General features: G+C 43.1%; 1 protein-coding gene across 3 annotated transcripts in view; it reads left to right on the forward strand.

Moving 5' to 3' along the window:
• The window catches only part of RUNX2 (RUNX family transcription factor 2), a 104455-nt gene that overhangs the window by 62962 nt on the left and 27479 nt on the right, over positions 1-14014 (forward strand). For 2 of the 3 annotated variants that reach the window (XM_074947465.1, XM_074947467.1), the window contains one exon: positions 8549-8710. The exons of the other annotated variant lie outside the window; for it this stretch is intronic. In XM_074947465.1, the coding sequence (XP_074803566.1) occupies positions 8549-8710 (162 nt within the window). The remainder of the gene's footprint in view (positions 1-8548; positions 8711-14014) is intronic. 3 annotated transcript variants of the gene reach the window in all.

The following is a 14014-nucleotide window of genomic DNA, read 5'->3' on the forward strand; positions in this document are numbered from 1 at the left end:
ACTTTGGAGCCTGGCTGCCTTAGGGAACACTTCTCTCCCCAGGTTCTACCATGTTGGTGGTGGTGCTTTTCCTGAAAGTCCCTTGGTGCACTTCTGGGGATTGCAAGTACTGCAGTTAGTGGAGTCCCTTGCTGACGAATGTAGGCCTGAGAGAGACAAGGTTTACAGCTCAGAGTGCTGAGTGAGGCACACCTCTTTGATCAATCAATAGCTTGACCATGGGAGATTGCTGAATTTGTGCTTATTTGGGGGTAGTACAGCCTGAGTAAGGAGCTGTTTGTGCTTTCCTTTGGTGCTGTATTTTCTCCAGGTAACATGGATGCTATGCAATAGGTGCATACCCACAAAAATGAATCAATAACAACTTAGCCTTTTCTATCCATTGCTCTCTTGGTAAGGTCATTTGAGTGAGTAGGATTTGGCTGTGTAATAAAAAGAGAAGTAACCTTTGTACAGAAAGAAAGGCTTTTTATTACATTTGATAAAATTAACTAGGTGTTGCTTTGTAAATGCCTTCGTTTGGTAATTTTTTACCCTGCAATTAAGATAAAAGAAAACCATTAGTTCCTACTAACTGCAGCAGTACACAATTGTTTCCTTATTATGAAGGCCAGTGTGTAACACAGTTAAGCACAGTTAAACTTCTTTTGTTTAATTCCAGTTTAGGTTTTGCATAATGATTGCATAATCAAACATAAATAGTATTTAGAACCTGGCCATCTCCTAGCTGAGTAGTAAAGAATTAAGAATATGTGCTAATACATCTGCTGGTTTACTGTTACATTTCTTTTTCTGGGTTCTATTTGTTTTCCTATAGTATCTGAATACTGGTGTTTTTTTTTAAAATACACCATGCTCTTGAACCTGCTGAAGGACTAGTTTGTTTCAGTGGAAGCATAGCTTAGCTTAGCACAGACTTGTCCTTATTCAACATGGCATTTTAACTATTATTCTGCAAAAGCAACATCGAAGGGTCATTAAAAAACAAATCATCCAATAAGCAGATACCTTTGCTGAAGTAGTGCAGATCCAATTTGAACCCTGCATATTGCTCATAAATCAAGTCTCATGTCTACTCACATTCAGTTCCTGGTATATTTGCTACCTTTTTTTTTTTTTTAAAGTGGAACTCGAACGACTTGCTCACGTATCAAATTACCCTCCCATTCAGACAGCGAACTGTTGCATCAATTCTTAAACATGAAACAAGAAAAACTGTTGTTTTTCTAAAATACAACCAGTGAGGATTAGCTTCTATCAGATGGGAAAAGCCACAGGCGTAATGGCAAGAATGCGGTCAGTGTGAGTAGTGGAATCTCAGCTGCAAAGAAGAAACTGTGAAGTGGGAGTTAAGTGAGGTTTCATGCTCCATCACCACTATGGCACCATCTGATCTATAGGCAATCTGTGACTTTAGTAACTGAAATAACAGCACTCAAAGGCAGGTTGTGTGAAACATGCTTCTCCCCCACTCCCTTCCCCCTGCCCAGCAGCATTTAACTTCATTTTTCAGACTGGGGAAAGACGGCGCAATCTCTATCATTAACTCATGACATTTATTACATGTAGGGTGATAGAAGGCAGAGTTAATGCAATTAGGGCTGGATCCTACCAGCCTTACTTATACTGCAGTCACTGGGAGAACTCATCTGCTCTGTCAGGCCAAGAAGGCTCTTTGCTGAAATGTTCTTAGAAGGCAAACAGACTAACAGGAGTACGGGCAGAGAGCAAAATCATCCCTGTGCAGAGGGTCAGCACAAAGCTTCTGCACCAGTGAAGTCCCCCTTACCTCCAATGTTGAGGTGTTAAATATTGATAGGCCTTGTACTGACCATCTACACAGAGATGAATTCCACCCAGAGAAAGAAAGAGAGCCTTCTTTTCTGGGCAGGATGCTTTTCTAGAACCAGCATCATTGCTTTATAGGAATTTGTTGTAGATTGTCAGGAATTTGATGGAACGAAGCGAGTTCCATTTACTACAAAATCTATGTAAAGGTTTATGGACTAGCTTGTTGAGAACACTGCTTCCTTTAGCCCCTTAGCAGCAGTTTTGGTTTATCATCAAATGGGGGAGATTAGCCCAAGCACAAGGCCCTCTGTGCCATTTAAACCCAGTGTTGGGCTGTTTGTACTGCGTTGAATTTTACCCATAAAGATTGTCCAGAATTTAGTCCGGAGAAACAAGTTTTGGCTGCATTTTTCTTTAATACAGAGATTTGGCCCATAGAAACTACAAGACCCAGCATGCTTGGATGTATGTATCAACATAGAGTAGTGGGAGCTGTTGGCTGCAGCTCTGCATTGTGGACAGAGGTGACTGCAGTCTGTTGCATGTTATGCTATTCCATCGCATCTGCAAGCTACTGGCAGCTTGTCATGGTGACCCTCTGCCGAGTTGCTCTGTTAGCAAGAGCAGTTTCGGGGTTTTTTTCTTTAGGAAATGTGACTCTTAAGGGATTGGTGGTGGTGGTGGTGTGATTTTAGAGACTGAAAGCCAAAATCTGGTCTCACTTATACCAGTGTCAGTCAAGAAGTAACGCCATTAGACTTGACATCAATGGAATTACTCCTGATTGACCATGGAGATTCGGATCTGGCCCAGAGTTTTTAAGAGTCCATGAGAAACTCAGAGAAGAGAGTTTTCTACAATAGCCCATTTACTCATGCAGAGAGTAGTCTTTGCTTTGTTAGGACCATAATTGAGGATATCTTACTTTAAATATTTACAAAAGATAGCTCCGGACTGCTTGTTTTTCAGCATGAGCAGTAGCATTAATATAGTCAGCAAACAGACGTGGCACCAGGGCTGAATGGATGACAGGGACTCAATTTAAATGATTGTGTAAAGCATGCACGCACGTGTTCTTTTAGATTTTAGACTCGGCAGCAGTGGACCCCAAATTTTTTATATCACACCTCTCCCTTACCCGTAATGTAATCTGTCTGTGCCCAGTCGGGGCTGGGAGTGGGGCTGTGGGCCAGGAGCTGAGATTGTGGCTGGAGCCAGAGCCACGGCCAGGAGTGGAGCCGTGGCCACGGCCAGGTCTGGAACTGCAGCTGGGAACGGGGCCAGGGCTGGAAGCTGGGAGCCAGGCTGAGGTCAGGGGCCGGGGTCGGAGCCAGGAGCTGAAGCTGAGGCCTTGCTTGGGGCTGGAGCCAGAGTGGAGTTGGGGGGAAGAACAGGGCTGGGTGGCGCTCCCTCCCCACCACTGTTCCCTCTAAACTGTGCGCGTGTGCGCACGCACACAGATCCTAAACCCTGCGCACACGGCGAAACACTGCGCGCACAAAAATGTGCACAGAAGCACAAAAATTTGCACAGAAGAAATTTTTTGCGCACACGGCCTGTCAAAAATTAGAGGGAACATTGCTCCCCACCCCTCATGGGGGCTGGCCCTGGCGCCGCCACACTTCCTGAACGTTCCTTTGCATTCCTGGGGGGGGGACGGGACACCCCATAGTTTGGGGACCACTGCTCTACAGTGAGAAATGGTCACCATGTGTATCTGGTGATCATGTTCTTCAGCACTCTTTCAGTTTGGGGAATGGAAAATTGATTTCTCTTCACTCTAGATCTCTCATAACATATTGCCAAAGCATTGCAAAAGGCTACTTACCTGGGAAAGCCTGTGTAATTGACAGGAGAATTGGGACATTGATTTTTAATTTTGCACAGTCCATCCAACATTTGACTACTTTCTAAACACCCTTGTTTTCCCAAGAATCCACTAAGATGTATACAGTAGACCATGGAAGCGACAGTCAAATAGTATGTAAATCTACCAACCGTAACTATGAATGTGGCAACGAAGCCTAGGAATGAAATAATATGCAATATTTGATATTTCCTGCTTCACAGAAACTTTACCTGGAAGTGCAAACAGGAAGTAGCTGTGTGCGTATTAGTTTAGACCTCACCCCGGCTGACTTGTTTCAGCCAATCTGTGCATGAAGTTTAGGAGTATTTGCAAGCTATGCCCTGTTGTGAATGACTTACGAAAGCAGCACTTTTCTTCACACCCACACAGGCATAACAAAAATGTTTACAAAAGGAGGATTGCTATTAGTAATCACTCCAAATTTTGAAGTGCAAAAATATGTTAGCCCTGAACGCCTGGCTTTGGTCACCTCACTGTGCTCTGCCTTTCTTCAGTATTTGCATATTGCCATCAAGACAGCTGGGTGGGTTATTTCTCTCCCCCCTTCCCCCCCAACCTGCTCAGTATGCTTTTTTTATTTTCTTGTATTCTGGAGATTCCTTTAGGCAGAGTCATACTCCCTCTGGTTAACAGCTCTGGGACTTCTCATATGTTCTAGGCTTTTAAGAATTAGAAAGATGCTGCATTTGTAAGCACCAATAATCTTTCATGTGACAATCCAAAGCTTCTGGCCCCCAGACACCCAGAAGCTGCCTGATCACCTGGCAAATCTCACAAGCGCCCTGGTTAGAACTAACAAGAGAATTTGCTTCTTGTACAGAAGGCAGAAAAAGCTTCCCACTAATACGCTCACAGGCCATTGTATGTATTTCACCAGTGCATACTAAATACCCCGTGTATCCAGGCTAAGTGATCACTCAGCACACAAGCAAAGAAAAAGGAACTCTCAAAAAGTTCCTTCTGATTCCCTCTTAAGTCTTTGTGCCCAGCTTTGCCACATGTCCCAGAAAACATTGATCTGGGAGCAAACTCTGGGGTCTGAATACGCACCGTGAGGCTTGGAGGGGCTGGTTTTCCCCTCCGTATATGGCTCTGTTGTCAGTACAGACTGGCGTATGTGGAAAAAACCCCAAACAAATAGGATTGCTTGATCTCTTGTGGCCTAAGTTCCTGCTCCAGTGGCATTTGATGGGAGCTGTGTTAGGGCTTGTCTACACTACAGGTTACGTCGGTATAACTTATGTCGCTCAGGGATGTGAATAAGCCACCGTCAGAGCAACATAACTTACACCAACCTAACCTCTGGTTTAGAAAGCACCATGTCAGCAGGAGAGCGTCTCCCTCTGGTTTCGCAGAGGTGGTTTTATTAGGCCAATGGAAGAGCTCTCTCCCATCAGCATAGAGAGTCTTCACCTGACGTGCTGCATCGGCACAGCTGTAATGCTTCTAGTGTAGACTAGCTCCTCGTGCCACAGAATGTTGCATTGTGGGTCCCCAGCTGGTCAGCGGTCTGCAGGACTAACAGTTGTTTTTGAAGTTTGTGCACTGAATTTCCCATTTAGCCTGGTTAATGAGTGCGTTCAGCCCAGCTTGGGGAGATGAGTGCAATTTACCGTTCGGCTTTGCAAGTAATCTTTGACAGGCAGCACGAGTGCAGCTCCCCCCCACACACCCCCAGCCCTCCGCACATGCACACACAAACACCTGCTGTTCTTAATGAGGTGGCATTGCTTTGAACGCTTCTGCTCACAGAAGCTAGAAACTTCAGTTTCCTGTTTGTTAACAGGCCAAGCACAGTGAACAAAGCCAGCCAGCCACAGGGCAAGATTCTCCACCCTGCCCCAATGGTGACCTCAGCCCTGACTTACGGCGGCGAGGAAGTCTCATGACTATCCATTCTGGCGCAGCCCTGATTTCCTCCCAAGCAGTTACTCTCAACTGCAGTAGTAACTTTTCTATCAACTGTTGCCTGGGTTTGGTTTGGTTTCAGTTTTTTCTTTTCAGTTGCTTACTTTTCTAATCAGTGATGAACTGGGCCCTCATTTCTCTGCAGAGCTCAAACTGAACTTACTTTCACTCTCATTTGAGAAGTGGTCACGTTGGAATATGTGTCCACTGAGTCAGAGGCAACATGGGGTGGGGGGCATGTGGGGTCATATACCCCCCCCCATTTGCTGCTTGGCTTTGTACTGAGCATGCTCACATGAAGTGAGCATGCTCAGTAATATCTGCTGAAGCCACTCCCCTCACTGTATCCCCCCACTATCAACAGGCACGGGTCGGCTCTGCACTGAGCTATCTGGACTGAGAGGCCCCAACCAAGATCAGGGCTCCATCGTGCTAGCTACATAGTAAGAAACAGTCTGTGCTCCAAAGAGCTTACCAACTAAGCAGACAAGATAAAGAGTAGGAGAAAGAGAGTATCCTGGGGAACTGAGGCACAGAAAGGTTAAATGACTTGTGCCCATGGTCACACTGGGAGTTTGTGGCCAGGGGTGCTGAAAACATTTGTATACTGGGGGTGCTGAGAGCCAGTGAACCAAACTGTAAACCCTGTATATGATGGAAACCACTTCAAGCCGGGGGTACAGCAGCACCCCTAATTCTAGCACCTATGTCTAGCAAAGCCAGGACTGAACCCAGATCTCCTGAATCCCAATCCAGTGCATTAACCAAAAGAGTGTCCCTCCTCTCATATTCTAAAATAATTTTTGCTTTTAAAACTCATACTGTTACAATGGTGAATTGCTGAAATCAAGTATCAAAAATAAGAATCAGTTTACATGACGCTAAAGCCTTTATTCTTATTTTAAGATGGGATGAGCCAAGGAGGCTATATTTAGATCTAGGGTTAGGCTAGATTTCAGGGTCCCAGGCCAAATGAGGACTAGGATATGAGTTGAAGGTGTGATGGTGCACAAATGTGAAAAGGACTTCTGCTCCCATGCGACTTCTACCATTCTGAGTTGCAGAAATCCCATGAGAGCAACTGTTTGCATGAGGGTCTCACTGTCTTGGGCCCAAATCCTGTGAGAACATCCATTCTTAGGATATTTCTTCCCCATTTGAAATAGAAATTAAGCCCCTTCCAGTATGAGATGTGAATCAAAACTATAAGGGACCGTCATTTGGATTCAAAGACTGGGATTGAAAACCTCCTGGAATTTGAAGGAGTTTGGTTTTGAGGTTCTGGTCCTGACCCATCATTAATTTTGATACTGTTTTGCCACTGTGCATAAGCTCCCCACCCCCCACCCCCCAGTTTAAATTTGCTTACTGTTCATTGAATAGTGGATTACAGTGCTGGTATGAGGCAGAAAGAAGTGTCAATATCAGATATAACAACAGCCAGTCCTATTTGAAGTTGTGCCAGTCTATACGGCCCTAGCCTTGAAATTGTGAAAACAAAGAAGTTCATTACATTTAACGATCAAGTGTCCTTCAGATTTCTGAGGAGCATTTATGTTAACCATTTATATTATTCAACTCTAATATAAACGACAAACTGAAGTAAAATCCTTTAAAAATTAAATTAGAAGGGTTTTTTTTTTTGGTTGTATCTGTATAGTTATTTTGCTTCAAGGAAGTATCTGCTTTCCAGACATCTCTTCAAACAAATCATGTCTGAACAGAAAAAATAAACAAGAAATAGCTGACACTACAAGGTTTTGCCATGTGGAAGAGCAGAAAGAGGGTTTTGTTTTGTTTCTTTAAAGATGAATTTCCTGAAGAAAAAAAAATGAGGAGGGGATTGCTTATGCCATTCAGATTTTGTGTTTCTGTCAACAAAGTGGAGCCTTGAGACACTGCTCAAATGTAGCAACTTCTTGAGGTAAACTGGGATTGATTTGCTACTTTGGAAATAGTAGAGAGAATATGGATGCGTTGCAGTAGGTATAAAGCAATCCAGAGGCATGCAGTTCTCTTGCGTACCACCTAGCTTTCTCAACAAACTGTCTTAGCTAGGAAATGCTGTTGGGTTTTCACCAATGTAAAAGAAAAAAATAAATGTTGATGAGTAATTCCTCCTGTCAGCAGTGAATCACCGGTTATTGACTAAAAGCAAAATTGTTTACAAAACCTAGTAGTAGGAAAATAGAACTGCCCACCCTCTTCTCTCACCCAGTGCAGCCCACCAGAACTTCAGTGGAAAAGAGAATCTGCATGCCCTTGAATCATTCCCTCCAAGGCAAGCTGTAAAAATTAGAAAAGTCATAATTAACTTTCAGTGGTTACCCCCAAACCATTCAGTTTCAGATGATATTGATGGTGATTACAGGTAATCGGACTAGACTCCAAACGTGATTTTTTTTGGACAGATTCTAATAGGATTAATGACGTTTTCCTTCTTGGATCACTTTGTCGGTGCTGAAAATGCTTCTGCTTAATGTTGAAAACTGGATAACAACTTGACAGATGTGGCCATCAACTTTTAGTTCTGCTTCCCTCCCCAAAAAGCCAGTTTTAAGTTCAGCTGCAGCATTAAAAAAAGAAAAACAATCCCAAAACAAAAAACCACACACACTGAGGATGTTAACACAGCTCTGAGCTGCTAGTGGAATGCTTTATTAGGACTGGATTAGAGAGTATGGGAATTTATGGAACACTGGCCACATCATTTTAAATTCTGCTTGCTACTGCTTTAGAAATTCAGAGGAAGTGCTTTGTTCTGCACTGAGCATTTCCCGCCATATTATTTTCCAAGGTGAAAAACTCAGAGCCAGGGAGAAGGGAAGGGTGCTGGGAATTCTTCTTTGTCAAGCATTCTCATTTTTCATGACATCCATGTGCTTAGATTCTATAATGCCACTCTCATTGATTAAGCTGCTGGTGTCCCTAAATCTTTTCATTTCTTTTTTAATTTTCTCTTTTTGTTTTGTTTTTTAGACCCCAGACAGGCACAATCATCCCCTCCATGGTCATATGACCAGTCTTACCCATCCTACTTGAGCCAGATGACTTCACCATCCATTCATTCCACAACTCCCCTGTCCTCTTCACGAGGCACAGGCCTTCCTGCCATCACCGATGTGCCCAGACGCCTCTCAGGTAAAGACCATGCTTCAGCTAAAATACTTATGCAGACAGGAACAGGAAAGGTTGAGGCTGCTTATGCAGAAGTTATCTGCCCTCAAATGCAGCTTAGCAGCAAAAGTGAAGATCTGTCTGTGGTACCAGAGTTTCTGAACTGTGAAGGGGTCAAAATTTCTTTCTTTTAAAGGTTTTGATTCACAAATTAAAGCGCTGCCGTGTTATTCTGAGCATGTAGTTTGAGTGTCTGAAGGTCCATTTTAAGTCAGGTTATCTTTAACTGTCTGATTCAACTACTGAATCACACTGTTTTCAACAGGGGGCCATTCGTCTATCTGTTACGAAGCAACTATGATAATTTCTCCATATTTTTGATATTTTAATTTTTTTGACTTCTGTCTCCTAAATTAGATTTGACTTACTGTCAAGGGCCTCTGTTTATTTAATATTTAGACCTAAGGCTCACTCTTGCTTATTTCAATTCAGTAGCTCAAGATAGCTAATTCCCTTATTTAATGTGTGATTAAGATCTCTATCAGAAACTGGTTGAGTCACTTTAGGGTACAGAGCAGTCCTGGGAAGACTGGACAAATTGTGCCTTGGAATGATGAAGGAGAGAGGAAATCTTCTTAGGCACACGCACTATACAGCACTGACACTTATTATCAGACAAATACGCATACACCCATGTAGTTCAAGTGGTCACAAAGGTAAATTCAGCTGTGTAAAGTAAGCCGGTTGCCCCACTATAACATACAAAAATGGAACGGCAGGCCTTGTGTATTTTGTTAGTCTGGGGAGCCGTAGGGGAAGGTGTCTTAGCTGGAGCATTAAAATTCTAAACAGACAGGTGTGGAAATATTATCTGAGGTATCTGCCAAAAGCATGTGTAATATAAAGAAAACCTTTACAATTCATTAGTAAAGCATGAAGAATTGGTCTTATTCTATTTTCCCATGTTTGTAAGACACTGTTACAGTCTCAGATTCTAGCCCCATACACCTGTTTGACTTGCAGCCAGGTGAATTTCTTTCTGTCTTGTTTTCTCCCTTCTACAAAGCTCAGAGCACTGTAAATGTTACTCACTTCACTGAGCTGCATCATGGACAAACTGAACGTCAGCCAACAGGCATGTAGGATTTGATTAGTTTAAATTCCTTTATTTCTTTCATCTTGGAGGGGGAAAGCTTTGTTTCTCAAACAAATAGCAGCAAAGATCTCTCTGGCCTTAGTGCTCTCTGGGTTTTCAGAGAATGCAGCATTTCCATATGGGTCAACAGTTCTGGCAAAGCCCGACAGGCTCTTCTGGCCTTTCCTTGTGATGCTCATTTGGTTTAAAAACAAAATTAACTTTATTTTGAGGAAATGATGTGTTTGGCTTTAGATTGATTTCTCTTTCGTTTGAGTCTCCTGATGGTCTGTGCAGCCCTGTGTGATCAAAGCAGTTATTTTTGCAATTTTGCCCCCAGCAATACCTGCAAGGAAAGGCCCAGACTGGGACTGCAGCATCTGTACAAGTTACTTGCCCTGAAGCCCTTGCTTGTTAGTGTGTATTCAAACGTGAGTGCCTAGCATGTGGGGCGCACGCATAATGGCTAAAAGACCTAACTATGTATATCATAGGACCATATGCAGTACTTTTCTGTTTTATTCCACAACAAGCTATCCCCACTTCTCCTGTCCTTCACCTTCTGGTGAACAACCTATCTCTCTGTTTTTGTCTTTTCCAAACATAGGAAGCTGGCTTTGTCACTTAGTTCTGAATCTACCAAAGAGGATTTTGATCTGTCACCAATATCTGAGACTGTCTGTAATACTGCGTGTTAACTCACTACCATTTAGAATGGCTGCCTGTGGCTTTCTTAGGTTGAGGACTAGAGCTGACTCTCAAACAGCAAGGAGACATATTGTAGCACAATTTGAAAACTCTGGAATCCTGCTTGCATGCCCCAACGCAGTGAATTCCACTGCACGGTGGCAAATGAGCGAGGGCTGGATCTGGCCCATATTGTTTATAAAGTGTGGAGTGGAATGTTAAAGTGTGGTTTTGTGACTGCAAAAATTGCCACCTTCTTACCCAAGAGATGTGCTTTCCTTGGGTGTATTCCAGCTCCTATTTGCTGGCTTTTGGAAACAAAAGAAATTGTACTGTTTTTTATTCCTCTTAGCCCAGCAGAACCAACCCAGCTCTGGGAGGGGAGTTTGAATCTAGTCCTTGTCCCACATTTTCAACCCTATTGTTAACTAAGTCCCAACCTTGGGGCCTCAGTTACACTTGTCCAACCACGCAGAAGGGTGAGATAAGAAAGGATAGTTTTGTGGATAGAGCACTGGACTGGGATTCAAGAGAACTGGTCTCAATTCCTGCCAAATTCCCTGTATTACCTTGGGCAGGTCAGTTAATCTATTCTATACCTCATTTTGCCATCTGTAAAATGGGGCTAATGCGTACCTATGAGATGAGGGTGTAAAATCACTAATGATTGCACTATGCTCAGATATAATGGTTTGCCCCTCAGCACAAATATAGATAGACAGAAACACTTATGCAACACCACTGAATGCAGTGGGGATGCACAGGTGTAACTGAGTGCAAAAACTGGACTGCACTTCATTATTGGTGAAGGGATATCAGAAGGAAAGAGCCTAGCTTGAGTCTGCTGGGCTGGCAGTTACAACAACCAATGTATCACTTGTAAACTGAGAAAACTGGATCCTCCTCCATTTGATCCATTTGTACAGAGCCATTTTTCAGAGTAGAACCAGGCTTTTTAGAAGAAAAATTACATTCCTGGGAGCACAAAAAAAGTCCAGGCACCCTCCTGCATGAGGGAGAAATTACTTTATTTAGAACCAAAGTATTACAAGGCCTTGAAGAGAAAAATAATTGTTTCTTAGTACAGTGGCAGAGAACTGATTATCACCTTTGCTAGAAATATACAAGAGCACTTTAATGAATGCCTATTGCTTATCAACAAATGGGAGGACAAATGGTAATACTTCAGATTCAGGCCTCACAAGCCACACCCACATTCCCACTGGCCACATTCACAGTTATGTCTCGCATATATCAACATTATATCACCCTAGTCCCTGCTGCCTGCCTACATGGCTTTGTCTAGACCGATATTCAAGCTTGGTGAGAAGGTGTTGGGTACCACATGCCAGCTAACACATTTTAAGGGTATGTCTACACAACAGCTGGTGTAATTGGCAGCACAAGACGACATACACATGCTCACTTTGCTCGAGCTAATGCCTAAAAGTAGCAGTGTGGCCGCAGTGGTGCAGCTAGCGACTCAGGCTAACTGCCCGAGTACCATCCTGCAGATCACACAAGGACTTGCAGAATCAAGGCCTTCTACAATTGCAGGCTTTGGCCAATAAATGTTAAAAGAGTAGTAACATTAATACACAAGAACTTAGTCATGAAACATTTACGGTACCTGACACAAAAGCAAGGAAATAAGCCAGCCAACTAACAGTACAAACCACAGGCACACCCATCCGCCCCTTCACCCTGCCATTACCACAGCTACCATACCTCACAGATCATAAACTTAACTCTGTCTGTCAGGGGATGCTAGCCTTCCAGCACCCCTTTTTACCAAAGCATCCCCTACAACACACCAGACTACTGCTCAACCTTCCCTTCTTCACCACACTACCCCTCTTAGCATTGTGAACTGTAGCAGTTTGATGTGTGGCCTCAGTCTCCAGACCTAGAGAATGATGGGAGATGGCATTCATTTTGAATTTCTCTGAATGAGAAGATTTTATGCGTCACTCTCTGCTGACAGACAAACTTTCATTTTTAAAAAAACAGTGGCAAAAAGACTCTTAAAAACCTATATATTTCTTTTAAAAACTACCCATTGTACAAAATCCACTCAAGATTCTTCTATCTGCCAATTTTTGGAAAGGTTCGTACTGTTTCTCTTAAAAGACACCAGACAAAAAGTAGGGACAAATTTTAGCTAGAGCCCAATTTCACAGTCCTTATTAAAAATGTGTGAAAAGAAGTCAGACAAAAACTACTTAGAGCGGGCATAAAAACCAACACTGAAATTTAGCATTGAAGGGTCACCTGCCTGTAAAGAAAAAAAAATGTATGCCTCATTTTAAGCCCATTTCAGAACTTAGACCTTAGTTCCTGCTGTGCCACTGGGCAGCCTAGTTCCTCCACTAATGATAGTTACTTGCTAGCTGTGGTATGTCTTCCCAGATGACACCAGCACATTCAATCTCCTCTGTCACTGCCTTCTGCCAGTTCTTCCTTGACCACCTCGCTTTCTTTTTCCTCCCTTTGGTACATCAGGGGTTAGGTTGGGTCAACTATGTCACTACTAACTATATGGATTTTTCACACCCTTGAGCAACATAGCTGGGTCCACTTAGCTCTTTATTGTAGACCTGGCCTTACTCCTTTTTTTAAATGAAAGCTGAGGCTCAAGAGCAACTGAGAGATTTGTCTGTTATCTCACTTCTCTTGGCTATTCCTTTGCACACCTCACTTTGGGAAACACTGAGCTAAACAGACAAAAGGAACTTCTGAAAGCTCAAGGGATTCTACAAGTAGAATCATAGAAGGGTAGAAATGTAGGGTTGGGATGTCAAGAAGTCATCAGGTCCAGCCCCCTGCTCTGTGGCTGGACCCAGTGAACCGAGACCATCCCTGAAAGGTGTTTGTCTAACCTGTTATTAACAACCACCAGCGGCAGGGATTCCACAACCTACCTTGGAAGCTTATTCCACAGTTTAACTACCCATGTAGTTAGAAAGTTTTTTCTAATGTCTAACTTAAATCCTCCTTGCTGCAGATTAAGCCCATTGCTTCTTCTCCCACCTTCAGTGGACATAGAGAAAAAGTCATCACTATCCTCTTTATAGCAGCCCTTAACATATTTGAAGACTGTTATTAGTTCCCCCCTGGAGTCTTCTTTTCTCAAGATAGAGATGCCCAGTTTTTTTAGATATTTCCTCATAGGTCAGGTTTTCTAAACCGTTTGTCAGTTTTGTTGCTCTCCTCTGGACTCTCTCCAGTTTGTCAACATCTTTCCTAAAGTGTGGTGTCCAGAAGTGGACGCAGTACTCCTGCTGAGGCCTCACCGGTGATGAGTAGAGAGGGACAGTTACCTCCCATGTCTTACATATGACACTCCTGTTAATACACCCCAGAAAGATAAGAGCCTTTTTTGCAGCTGCGTCACATTGTTGATTCATATTCAGTTTGTGATCCACTATAACGCTGAGAATGTTTTCAGCAGTATGACCACCTAGCCAGTTATTCCCCATTTTGTAGTTGTGCATTTGATTTTTCCT

The sequence above is a fragment of the Natator depressus genome, chromosome 3 (genome assembly GCF_965152275.1).
Source record: "Natator depressus isolate rNatDep1 chromosome 3, rNatDep2.hap1, whole genome shotgun sequence".
Lineage (NCBI taxonomy): Eukaryota > Metazoa > Chordata > Testudines > Cheloniidae > Natator > Natator depressus.